At 44.2% G+C, this 13,223-nt stretch overlaps 1 protein-coding gene across 1 annotated transcript in view; it reads right to left on the bottom strand.

Annotated features, from left to right (window-relative positions):
- T265_08929 (hypothetical protein) overlaps nt 1-13,223 on the bottom strand; it is a gene marked incomplete at both ends in the record, with an annotated part of 46,595 nt that overhangs the window by 705 nt on the left and 32,667 nt on the right. The window contains 6 exons of the mRNA XM_009174868.1: nt 329-429; nt 2,441-2,583; nt 4,489-4,680; nt 4,819-4,954; nt 11,398-11,615; nt 12,184-12,498. Of these exons, the coding sequence (XP_009173132.1) occupies nt 329-429; nt 2,441-2,583; nt 4,489-4,680; nt 4,819-4,954; nt 11,398-11,615; nt 12,184-12,498 (1,105 nt within the window). The remainder of the gene's footprint in view (nt 1-328; nt 430-2,440; nt 2,584-4,488; nt 4,681-4,818; nt 4,955-11,397; nt 11,616-12,183; nt 12,499-13,223) is intronic.

Below are 13,223 nucleotides of genomic sequence, written 5' to 3'. Positions count from 1 at the left end.
CTCTTTCGCCATGGTGGTCTTTTTCGGAGGGGGATCATTTCAGTAGGATGACGCTACATTTGCACGAACCCAGAACAAAATGGGTTCGGAACGCCCAACTTTAAGGAACAATATAAGAAGAAATTCATTTGGAAATCAATTTGGTTTCTAAGAGGGACTCAGCGGAATCTCTCGTTTATGCTATTCTTCAACTGAATGTGCTGCACACATGCCGTCTCACGTTTCAGTTGTAACGATATTCGAGATATCGCAGCATATTTTCACGAAGGAAACTACTCAGAAGGTTCAGCCTGTAGTGGGAAAAATCAATGGTATACACTACACTCACCGCTTCCATCCATTAGTTGAGGTTGAACTCTGCTGCTGACTGTTACGGGCTGTAGCTTTATTTTGATATTTCCCGAACAAGTAACTGGCTTTGCCACCGCCCTGAAAAAAATTAAAAAGAGGGGTGGGAGCATCTAACGGACGTCAGTAATCATCACATGGAAACAATGGTTTTGTTGGATGGGCCAATTCTCAACGAAGGGAATCTGTACGGAAGTAAGGACACGGTCCAAGCAAGTCAGACGGTCGTAGACTTAGAAAAGGCAACAAAAAGGATGGCAAAGGTGAAGTGGGGTGTCTGTAGATCACCCATGCGACAAGCAGAAGATTGGTAGAAGCCCAGGCGCGTTTTTTCTTTACCGTAACGTGCACTTGGGTTCCTTTTTTAAGGTTCACGAAATTCCCATCTACTTTCTAGGGGTTTACACCAAAGCCCTTTGGGTCTCTGAGCGATATCAACGTACGGCCTATTGTGTAACACAAGGGCTTATTAATGGTACTGAAAAACATCAACTGTTATCCCATTAGGCAGAGATATGGCGAGTGAGCTGTGAAGTTAAGGCGTACAAGCGTGACGGACAGTAGAGGTTCTCGGCACAGACTTCTTTGGTAAGCGAGAGGTTGGCGGTTGAAGTCCTCTTGGAGGCGTGTCTTTTCGTTTATATTATGTGTACCTGTACTTCTCACTTTAAAATAGGACAGCTCCAAGATCGAGCGATTCGGTTACAGTTGTTTCAATTCACTAAAGGTATAGCGGGGTATGTGTAGCTTTGTAGGCTACTGCTGTTGGAGAAATCATCATTGGTATGAGAGCACCTTATTCAGTAAACCTTTATCACTACGGGCACGTCATTAGAGCTAGAAACGGTTCGAGTTCCCGCGCCCGCATATCCCAAGATGAATGGCGCTTTTCATGCATCCATACAAAGAATGGGCTGTTTCTCCAGCTCAAACACTAGTTTTGTCTCCAATAAGAATGCTTACCCATTTGGAGCCACTAAGGGCAATATTAAGCCATGCTTAACATCGGAATCATAAGTCGAATTCAACCAGGCTGGTTTGAATGCAAGTTTTTAGTGAACATCATACTAGGACACGGTAACGTGCCACTTCGATCCTTTGTTTGACAACTATTGATCCTCTCCCCAATCATGTGATGAAACTTGATTCTGCATAAGCTTTGTCGTTTTGATGAAGTTAACCAATCACATATACCAAGCAGGCTTCTAGCGCGTGCTTTAACTGTCACAACACTAATTCCATTCGTCAGAAATTGTGCTGAACATTTTGCAGTGATCCATACAACATAATGCAATTGCCGAAAAAAACATTCCCTAAGCTGGGTTTGGGACACTGTGAAGCACTTAGTTAACCGCGCTGTTGTCGACCGAAAGTGATTGAAAGCACATCTATGGATATGAAGTTGATCTGTGCACACGTCGACAAAGAACACTTGGTTGCTCAGTGTTCCCGGTTGCCTAAAGCGCTACGTCCGGATGTCACTTCCTTAGATAAGTCAATCAAATCGAAAATTGTTCAGCTGTAGCACCCTTTCGGTGCCTAGCTGCCACGCCAACGAAAGAAGACAAGAGGGCTGGGATATTGCTAGGTTCCCCGAACCTAGACAGGAGTAGTCAAGATGCTGAGGTCGGGTTCGAACCAAGGACCTTCCAGTCCGTAAGCGGGAGCCTTAACCACTGGGCTAAACCGAGCTTAACCATAACTTTGACAGCTATGGTGGAGCTTTATTTGTCTAATTTTTTCGACTCGCTTCAGTAAGATTTACAGGGTTGCATTTTGTTGGAGGCCAACTGAAAAAATATGCACTAAACACCTTTGAAACAAAAGTGCCGGCACGCGTGCTATGGCCATTTTGCACACATTAAAACACCATGACATCGACATGTCCGTTACGAAATCGAGAACCACCAAGCGGAAGGCGAAAATAGGCCAACTCTAGTGAATCCGATTTTCAGAATTTGAATAATGTCATGATCCGCGTTACAAAACGCATGGTTGAAAACTGCACCTGTGCATGGAGATTCCTCAGAATTAGTACCCCGAAGAATTAACCCGCAGATTTCAAGCGAATGGCATTATACTGGGAACATACGCGTTTAAAATAATGTGAGGATGCCTTTTTGGATCGCCCTCGGGGTTTGGTCGAGTTCCACTGTGATCGTGATGGAAAAGTGGCGAAATCAGGGGCAGCTGATGTCAACTGTGCTTCCTGTTGTTGCTCTTCCGATTTAAGGGCTGCAACAAAGGAACCAAGGGTAAACGGGCACATTATAACCAGAAACGCAACATAAATAGTTGGTTGGAGTGCCCAGGCGATGAATATACTACATGATAGGTAGAAAGAAATGTTAGCTAAGCTGTGAAGAGCTCACTGGTCACAGTTACAATTTTTTCCAGATTTGAATCCTCACACAGGACGGTTTCCTTCAGATGAGCTTTTAGCATTATGAATTCTTTGTAGAAAATATTGTAAGACTGTCGGTAGAAGAAAATCACAGGAATTGATAAGAGTGTTGAGTACAGTTGGAAACGAAGGGTTACGCAGGTTGCAAAAAGTACCGGAATACGACCTGTAAGGTGAAAACCAACGAAGGCCAATTTCCGTCTTGCAGGAGGCTATATAGACGACTTATTCTCAGACACATCCTGGAACAGCGACACCATCTCCAGCAACCAAGTAGCCATGTTCCTTTAGGACCTACTTTGACTCTGTTGAAGAACGGACCCTATGGCACTTTCTGTGGTGTAAAGGTGTTCCCAATAAATTTCTTATCCTTCTTGGAGCGCTGTACCGCAACTCCCGTGGACGACTGAAGGTCTGTGGTAAACCCTCACCTGGGCTCACCACATCCACTGGCGACACCCATCCAAGAGCGACGATGCCCTTTGCCCCCTTTCCCCTTGAACTTTGTCGTCGATCTCAAACTCTGACACCTATGGAATCAAAATGCTCCCAAGGCTTTAGTTTCCAGATACTGAGTACAAAGAAAACAGAGATCTTCCACGCGCTGACCCCATCGAAACGCAAACAATAAACGACCCGAATAATCCTACTGCCACCCAGATAGAAGAAACCAGAGTAGTAGCCGTTGCCAAACTGAAACACCTGAGGTGGAGAAGTGGCATCGACCTGTCTGAAAACGCAGTGATCATCGCTGTCTTCGCAGAACTGTCCAAGCCTCGTAGGAAATATCAGGTCGTGACGCTGAAGCATCTAGAAGTTTTCGGAAGAAAAATCTTCAACACAATAGGAGGGCTGATGACACTCAGTGGGCTGTGCCGGCTTGCTCACCTACTTCGTACGCCAGTCTATCGACTCCCCCGACAAACCCCTTCACTCAACCGTGAGAAAGGTGGAACCGAGCCGGGCAGATTTAAGGAATCGTTTGGTAGTGAAATATGAAAGTAGTTACCAGTTAGCTCATTGCTGTCTCCTTGAATGGGGATTGCGAGAGGGACAGGAGTTGCCCAGTTGTCTGTGGAAGCTGGAACCATCGTGTAATATGCATAGTTTGTGACTGATGATGATGACCAAAAAAGTTTATAGCCGACGCCCAGTTTTCGAACTTTGGCTCAGTCAGGGAGCAAGAGACTTCAATGACTGCTTCACAACCAACTGACTGCTTCACGACCAACCATATAGGCTTCCTATGAATAAAATGCTGAGACTAATCGAAGTATACAAACAATCGATTGTCCTTTGTCTATGGCTTATTAGGTACATGTAGTCAGAATTTCAGTCAACTTTCACAACTTCATTGAAATAGAGTTGTATATTCACTACGAACGCAACTCATTTGAATGTCAAATTAAAGTGAACAGGATATATCAACAAGATCCGATCTTGTTTTCACAACTGAGGCTATCAGGCAGTTCAGCTGAGCTGATATGCAAGATACTAAAGTCTTGTTCGCTCTAAATAGGATGGCGAAATTCGTCCAAATCCGTAGGCAGCTCACTACTGGTTTTTGCTCAGTTTGTAGCTCATCAGGTAGGTGTAGTGACTGCACTTCGATCAACCTCTTCAACCAGTTTGCTTGACTTCGTGCTAAAAGCGAAACAGTATCTACGAGGCAATTGGCTGATTAGATTCCGTTCCCCAAGAAAGTTAGATGAGACCTCCAAGCAGCATAAACTTACCCCCCAGAATGGACAAATAATTCAATGTGATTTCCAAAAACCGATCTTGTGCATTGAATCGGTTCAGCTTGTATTCGGTACACTGAGGAACCTGTAGCAATTCTTCTCTCGTAGTCGGCAAATGCGCAGCCATTTCGAGTAACATCTCGTTGGGAAATACGGTTGCGTAGTTTGAAATGCCTTGCTCCGAGGCTAGCGGAAAAGGGGATAAATACCACGAGTGAAAATACAAGGCAGGAATAATAATAATAATAATAGACCGATGAGTGTGAGAAAGTAAAGAATGCGACTGCTGCGTCAAGCTGAACAACAATGAAAACTGAGACGTACTCAGTTGTTTTGCGACTTGTACCAACTCCTCGTAACATTCATTGCGGATCTTTGCGTAGCGATCTTCTGGCTCGCGGCCAATCATTTTTGCTTCCGCTGCTCCCGGCCGGCTTGGCATACTGATAGGTAGATGTATCTGCCAAGTAGAAAATTTGCATTGTTCAGCAGCACACACAATTTATGCTCCGCCAAAAAAGAATGTTCATTCGACTCTGTGAGAATTCCATAAAGTCGGTAGATAATAGTGACCATGGCTGGCTCACTTCCAAGCAAAAACAGTATATATTCCGAACCAAGATTGGTACAACCGGTCACCACGGGTTTAGATTAAATAGATAGGGAGATAACCAGCATTCATTCTGACCATCTCAACACTCGCCCATACCGACGATAATCGATCTGCAGCACTTATCAATCATGAAATCGTATGAATCAAACTGCCACCCTAAGCTACCAGCCACATTCACGCAACCAAACCTAACCTCTTGGTAACTGGGAACAACACAGTGGTGACGAGTGAGGCTTGTTGATGCAAAATGGAGCGAGCGGGACACGTCGACAGTTTTACCAGTTTTCAAAAAGGGTACGCGGACGCTGTGAGAAAACCTATGACATCAACGTAATATCTGGCACCGAAGGTGTTTTCCGGTTTTATCCTTCGCAGGTTGACAGAAAACAGGGAAAGGCAGATCCGCGAAAACCAAGCTAGGTTTCTTTCGATAATATGTTCACCCTCCCACATATTTTGAAACAGCGACAGTGTTCCCAGCTAGCAACAACGGTTGTCGTACTTGATTTGGAAGCTGCTCTTGACTCTGTGGACCATTAGGCTCTATGGCAGTGTCTGTGGAGCACAGGCGTCCCCATAAATTCATGACCCTCCTGAATGTGCTATACGCTAATTCGCGCAGACGTGTGGCCTATAGAAAGCTCTGATGTGAATTCACCCCACCAAAAAGGGGGTCGGACAAACCTCCCATCTTTCTGGTTTCTTTCTAAAATTCGCCAATAATCCAATTATGGAAGACTCACTGTCAGCCTACAATACCTATGGGGTCGAACTACTCCTGGAAAGCCTGGTCGCAGATACTAATCACGCAGACGGGAGTCGGGGCCTGCCCAAGAGGCCAAAATGTCGTAATAAAAAACCAGCGCCTGAATCAGGATAAACAAACGAACTGAAAAACCAGAATACACCACAGCGCAAATGCAAGTACGTGTGTATTCCAATTTACAACTATATGAAGCATCTGGCTTAGCAACACAAGAGAATAATAACGAAAGCTGTCAAAAGAAATGCAACCATGTTCATCACATTCACCACACATTGACTGAGCACGTGAATCTTTAAAGTTCAACGATAATGTTGATGCTTGGCGAACAGGTTCCCGTAAGCCAAAAGGAATAATTCGTCTCTTAGGAAATATAAGATCCCCTGTAAGAGACTCTTTCGGCTGCATCTTTCGCCAAGCATCAAATTCAATGTGTGCGAAAGGAATACTGACCCCTGTCGAGTTATCGAATTGGGCAACTGCGATAGTTACCCCACTAAAGGCTGATGGTATTACTCCGAGAATTTGTGGTGACTACCGGCTTACGCTAAATACGCGGCTACTACAACGTACATGCACCACGGAAGAGCCAGAAGATGTATTGTATCGTTTATCAGGTTCAAGTGTGTTTTCAAAAATCGATTTAAAAGATGCTTATCTTCAAATACCACTGGACGAAGCCTCCAGTAACCTTACCGTGATCAACACACCCTTTGGGTTATTCCGATACAATTTTCTTCCCTTTGGTCTGAACGTTTCACCAGCTGTATTTCAGCAAGTTATGAATACTATTGCAAAAGATTTGGAGGGTGTTGAGACGTACCAAGATGACGTCATTGTGCACGCTGCTGACAAAGCTACCCATGATATGCGTCTGTTGTCTTTACCGAAGAGATTTTCTGAGTTCAATGTAGCTATTCATCCTGAAAAATGCACTTTCGGTGTCCCATCATTTTCATGCCTTGTCTACATCGTGGATGGCAGCGCTTTTAAACCCGATACAAACCGTCTATCTTCCTTAGTTAATGCGCCATCACCAACTAATCTACAAGAACTGCGTTCAGTTCTAGGAACACTTAAGTATTACTCTCGTTTTATTCCTAATTTTGCTAAACATGCAAGTTGCCTGTTTGATGTCATACCTGCCAGTCAATTTTCTTGGTCCTCCAACCATGAAAAGACGTTGTGTGCACTGCTTCGTCATCTTCAAACTTCAGCTGTTTTGAAACCATTTTCCGCCAAACATCACTCCACCATCATTACTAATGCCTCTCCCACTGGAATAGAAGCAATCCTTGAACAGTGTGGCAGACCGGTGATCTGCATTTCCCGTCGACTTTCAAAAGCCGAACGTGGATACTCTCAGACTCAATGAGAAGCACTTGCGGTATATTGGGCTGTCAAACGGCTCCATAAGTATCTTTTTGGATCAAACTTTACCATTGCTACTGATCACGAGGCTTTAAAGTTATTGAATCATCAAGCCAAATCTCTGGCGAAGTCATCTGCCGCTATGGTGAAACGGTGGATTATTGCACTGAGTTCGTACACCTACACGACTGTTCATCATAGTGCAAAAATGATTCCTCATGCAAGAATCTCATCATGCAACTCTGATTCGAACAATTGAGATTGTTTATTGATTTAACCACTATCAGTCAAACGGGATGCGCTTGTTACCAATACTAAAAGGTATTTGCTCCCATTTTTTCTGCACTGCGACGTGGCTGGACGCAACAAGAGCGACGCCGATTTCCTGCTTTTCAGTGTCGCCGCAAAAGTTTGTCCATTACTCCGGATGGTTTGTTGTGCTTTGAGGATAGAATTATCATTCCACCGACTCAGCGAGCGGCTGTTCTGGCAGATTTACATTCTGGTCATCTGGGTGTTGACAAAGTGAAATCTCTTGCACGCTTGTCATGCTGGTGGCCGGAACTGGGTGCTGACATCAAGTGTACTGCTAAGAATTGTGTTAACTGTGCACATAAGATTCACAACAAGTCTTCACAGTGGTATCCGTGGCCAGTTACATTTGAAACATTTCAACGAGTTCATACCGACTACTGCGGTCCTCTTCTCGGTAAATACTATGCTTTAATTGTTATTGACGCATATTCACGTTGGCCTGAAGTTTTTCTAACTACGTCTCCAAGTGCCGAATTCACACAGCAAGCATTGAGGAAAGTATTCAGCCATGGAGGTGTACCAACTGTTTTGGTCACTAACGGCACACACTTCACTGCAAAATTCCTCGAGGAATGGTTAAAGGGCCTTGGATGTCGACATCTGTTTACTGCTCCACGACATTCCCAGTCGAATGGGAATTTTGTCCGAACACTATAGTCTGCCATTATTTCACTCTCTCCTACTACTTTTGTGGAATTGGACCGTGGGATTTACAATTTTCTAATGCAATACAGGAATGTCGTTCATTCTGTTACTGGGACGAGTCCCGCGTTTCTATTTAAACCTGGCTCATTGCGTACGAGTCTTGACTGTGCCAAAACTGCTAATGTTACGTTTTTCAAGGGTAATGATTTACGACCTGCTACAGGAATAATACTTTCATCAAATGACAAACGGATGGTCACAATTCTCGATTTGGATGATCTCTCTTGTCATCGGAGACATTGATCAGGTTGGGTTCAATACCAGAGGTCAGTCTGTTAACGGCAGTCCTGCTGTTTCAAGTACTAATGAGTCCTTTGTAGATGATCTTATGGTATCCGAACAAATTTTTTTATCTGAAGAACATAATACCCGCGAAGAACCTGAATTTTTCAATCCGAGAAGATCCGACAGATTACGGGCAACACCACAACTGTACTGTAAGCATCTATGCTCACCCATGATGAATGTACTGATCGCGATTCACAGGTTGCACTGGCCTGGTTGAAAAATGAAAATGACTGTCAACCTACTTCCTCGAAGGGCTCTTTGCGTGCATTCACGTGAACGATGAAGACCAACTAGGAGAGGTTAACCAATCACTTGGCCTCAAAGGATGAAAACTATTAGCAGGAAACTCAGTTGCGCTGAGTATTGATGTCTCCCTGGATGGGGATAACGAGATTGGACGTATCAATAGTTATGGAAATTTGCAGACAGTCGCGTCCTCAGTGGTGCTGGTGGATCCAAGCTACCGCTTTCAATGCATAGCTACGCTGCAAAATTCCCAATTATAAACCCATGGATGACCCTTTATAACTCAAGCATCAATTATACAACCTAACGCCTTCAATGCTGAGCTAACTATCCCATCTCCCAAAACTATTGGTGAACGAAGTGGTGGTAGGCAAAACCACTGTACGGCAAGTAAACGGTTCTTACAGGATATGGCGATGATGACGAGTGGGGCGCAAAGAACCAAGGTGGCGAATGTTTGAACGGACTGATCGAGACAGCTACTCTTAACGTTGCCCTTCTAACACCAGCTATACCACAGTGCCTAGCCACCTTGCAACCCGATAGAAACACGAGGGCTGGGGTATCGCCAAGTCGTCCAAGCCTTCTTAGTTCATTCACTGACTTGAAAGTTTCTATATGTTATCCTGTGACACTAGGTAATTAATAAATGGATCCCTCGGTTGGCGGTATCCATCTGTCGACGGCGGGCGCTTGATAAGGAAGAACGACAAAGAACAATCCAACAATTTCTTGGCACAGGCAATCGAATCAAGCGTGAGTAATCACCACGCATATACAGGACTGAAGATCGATAGGTTTGTGATACCAATGTCAGCTCTAGGGTGAATTCAGGCAAAATTCAGTTATCCCCGAAAGGTACCGTACAACGCCTTTAGAGAGATCAAGAATCTGGGTAGGAGAAATCTGCTGGGCAAACTATTGTGATTTCTAATGGTCAAGAAGTCAGAAACGGCAGTAAATATAAAAAGAACATTGTGCCTGTTAACAACAAAGTAACTGCACGAGAAGCCGTCTGACGGCCAAGATACAAACCACAAACACTCGTTCAGGGGGAGCCCCAGCTTGGAATCTACTTCTCTTGGAGTTTGGGGAGGAGGCAAGCTCAAAAACAGTTCCACCACATCCGAACAAGTGGCGCTGAATGCTAACAACAATGGGCCTGTCTTTCGAAAGGAGAAAAGCACGCATTCTTTGCCCGGCTAACGAACGTAATCACGCCCTTGAGTATGCCCTGGACCTAAAACATTAAATTCATGCTCCAGTATTCAGTCTCTGCCTATCCTTCTTACGGCTTCAGTGAAGGTAACGTATACCACACATCGCCTCAAGTCAACAAAGTTAGTACTTCTGTCTGCAACGTGCCAACTGAGTAGCTTGACCAGAGTTTAAGGCCAGAATGCTTTTTGCCGGTCACTTGTGACTAAGACGATATATAAGCGGATCCAAAAGACTAAGGTTGAATGAACCGAAGAGACTTTCAAAAAAGGTATTCTAAAATCACAGCAGCAGACGGGGTCTATCCACGAATTCGCGAGAGGGGGAGGATAGACTCACAAATAGCTTTCAATTCCGCAGTGATAGCAAACCTACCATCTACGACACCTCGGTCATGTGATCCAAATCTACCGAGGAGATTAACATGTGTCTTCTCTGAATTAATTTGACCAAGTGAGGGACATCACGTGATTGGATGCTGTTGCGCCGCGTGATCTTCCCTCATCATGGATAGAGACGTCGCCAGATGTACTTCAAAGATGATGTTGGTATTTATTCCAAATAAACATCACGCCCTTATATTTCTGAGATATTTTCAATCAACATCTTGAGAGATTTGTACGAAACAAGCACTGCTGCTGCTATCTATGATGATGCACTATACATAACACGCATGCCAACACCACATGAGGTCTGGAGTTCGGCAACACGTCTAAATACCGGTGTAACGATGATCGGGAGGCACGCGAGTAGTATGTATTGTTCGTAGAATTTCGCTTTGCATCGATTGCTTCGTTGTTCAATGGTCTGTAACCGGTCAGTTGGCATTTCCGAATAAATAACTCCGCAGCGAAGGCCTTCTTCCTTCCACCGGTAGCTCGGGTGAGCTTATTGACTGTTGGTCAGGTGGCAGTCGGAAACTTGCTTGCAAACGTTTCGTCACCATATGAGGAGGCATCATCAGTGCGCGCACCGACGAGTTCATCATCGTTCAACGCGGGCCATGGTCCCATAGTACAACAACAGTATGATGCGGCGATTATAAAATTTGATGTGGATATAGGCATCAACTAATGACATGTGTTTCTCTCAGGTGTTTAACTGCGGGTATCCACAATCATCATCAGTGTTCAACACGGATGCTTCGCTGCCGTAATATAGCCTCCGAATGTATGTGACGGAATGGTCTCAATGAATCACGGTTTGCCGCATAAAACGTGATCTAAAAGAAAATCTTGTGACTTCAAGCTAAGCATAGAGACGGTAAACTAGGGAGTGTGACCATGAGGAGTAGAGAATGGGGACTCTTCACATTATGTCACATAAAGGACACACGTCTAATTCCTATGCAAGAAAAACAATGGTCACAATAATCGTTATTCACCTTCAGGGAACCTTCCAGTAGTCGTACAGCTTTCGAGCCAGGGCGGACGTATGCAACTACGTGGTCTTGATGAGTCACAGTCAACTCCTCGTACAGGACGCTTTCGGCTACCAAACGATGGAAAAGTCGTTCTGCATCTGTCTTGGAATATGAAGCTCCTCGGTTGTACAAGGGATTAAGGTTGTCCTGAGCACGTTGGATCTGGCTGGTTTGTGCCCCTAGACACAGAACGAACAAAATAGACAGAATATACAAAAAAGAAAGACAAAAGGACACAGACCTAGAGACATCAATAAGGTAAATCAGCCTTCACGTAAGTGGTGGAGAAAAGCCACATTTGACACGACGATACACACATGGGGCACGACAGCCGAAGAGATAGAAGACAAATTGTTATTCAAAAGAGTTTGACAAGTTGAAGCTCAAAGCACTCGGTGTTGACTGATTCTCATAAACAGGATTACCAGTGTTAACCGTATACAAGGTATAATAAGTCAGAAGAATGACAGGTACTGAACATCTGCAGAAATTGTGATCGTAACTGGATCACAAGACCTGAAGAATAGATATAGAAAAAGATTGTTGCCAAGTCATTGGAACATCTTTTTTGCAATTCATCAGACACCCTAACACAGCACAACGTGTTGGGTTCGTTTTCCACCATCGAATCGGAGCACTGACCGAGCATCTAAGCATTAATAGTTGAGATGTTCGTCATCAACAGAAGAACTAAAAAATAAAATCGGTACAGTAACCTGAACGAAACAGCATGCCAAGTAAAATTACCGCGAAAGACATCCACACAGTAGTTGATGGTGACATTACGGCGCGATCGAACAAAGCCGTCTACAGCTCGCACGATCAAGACAGCGTCTTCTGTTACATCTCGTTGCTCCAGACGTCGTCGATCAGCCTGCTGGCAGTTGTCACACATGCAACCCACCACCAAACCGCAGTCAGCCGCATCAAAAGCCTCGCCGAAATGGGATAAAATTTGGCGACGACGACAATCAATCTGGTTCTCACAGTAAGAAACCATTCGAAATAAGGCTTCCTCGTGTAGCTGGATGTTGGCGAATGTATTGGATCCAGGAGTATCACCTTTGGGTGGAAGGTAGTAGGAAACAATAAGACAAGGTTTAGGGTACGTAGCAGAGTGCTTCAAAATACAGCCAAATAAACTTGTAGGTATAATTGATTATTTATCAGTCAAATTGAAGCTGTAAGTGAGTTGTATGGCCACTCGTTGTTTGCCTATCAGCTGAGTATAACATGCCAGGAAAAACTCCAATGGCTCGTATATATAACGCCAAATATCACGAATAACCAGTGTTGATGGTTGCAGACGGATATGCCCTCGCTTAACATTCAAATTATCGAAAGTTGTCTAAGGACACCAGTTTCATTAATATAAAGGTTAAATAGGGTAGTACGTATTCAGGATAATTCAGTCAAATGTTGATGACCAGTGGAGTTGGGAAAGATGGAATCAACAAAGCGATACATATGGTCTCTGAACTCCTAACAAAAAGATGGATGACACATTAACATTGATGCATCTATTGGAAGGGTAAAATGATAAAACGAAACCATGAAGCGAAGTTACAGTAACCTGCTCAGGAAAGATAATAATCCCATAGGATGTATGACCCTCCAACTGGAAAATCGTCAAAACGTGATTGATTGATATGGGTTGTGTGATCAAAAGATGAGTAGCGCTTTATGCGGCCTAAGCGCGAGTTGATCACATCGCTGGTCAGCTAGTGTTTGCTAAACCGTGGTACTGAATTCAACCAGAAGGGTACAGATCCAAATCTCCCTTTAGG

Source organism: Opisthorchis viverrini (assembly GCF_000715545.1).
Source record: "Opisthorchis viverrini unplaced genomic scaffold opera_v5_246, whole genome shotgun sequence".
NCBI lineage: Eukaryota > Metazoa > Platyhelminthes > Trematoda > Opisthorchiida > Opisthorchiidae > Opisthorchis > Opisthorchis viverrini.
The sequence above is the reverse complement of the archived record's forward strand: the minus strand, read 5'-3'. Positions and strand labels throughout refer to the sequence as shown.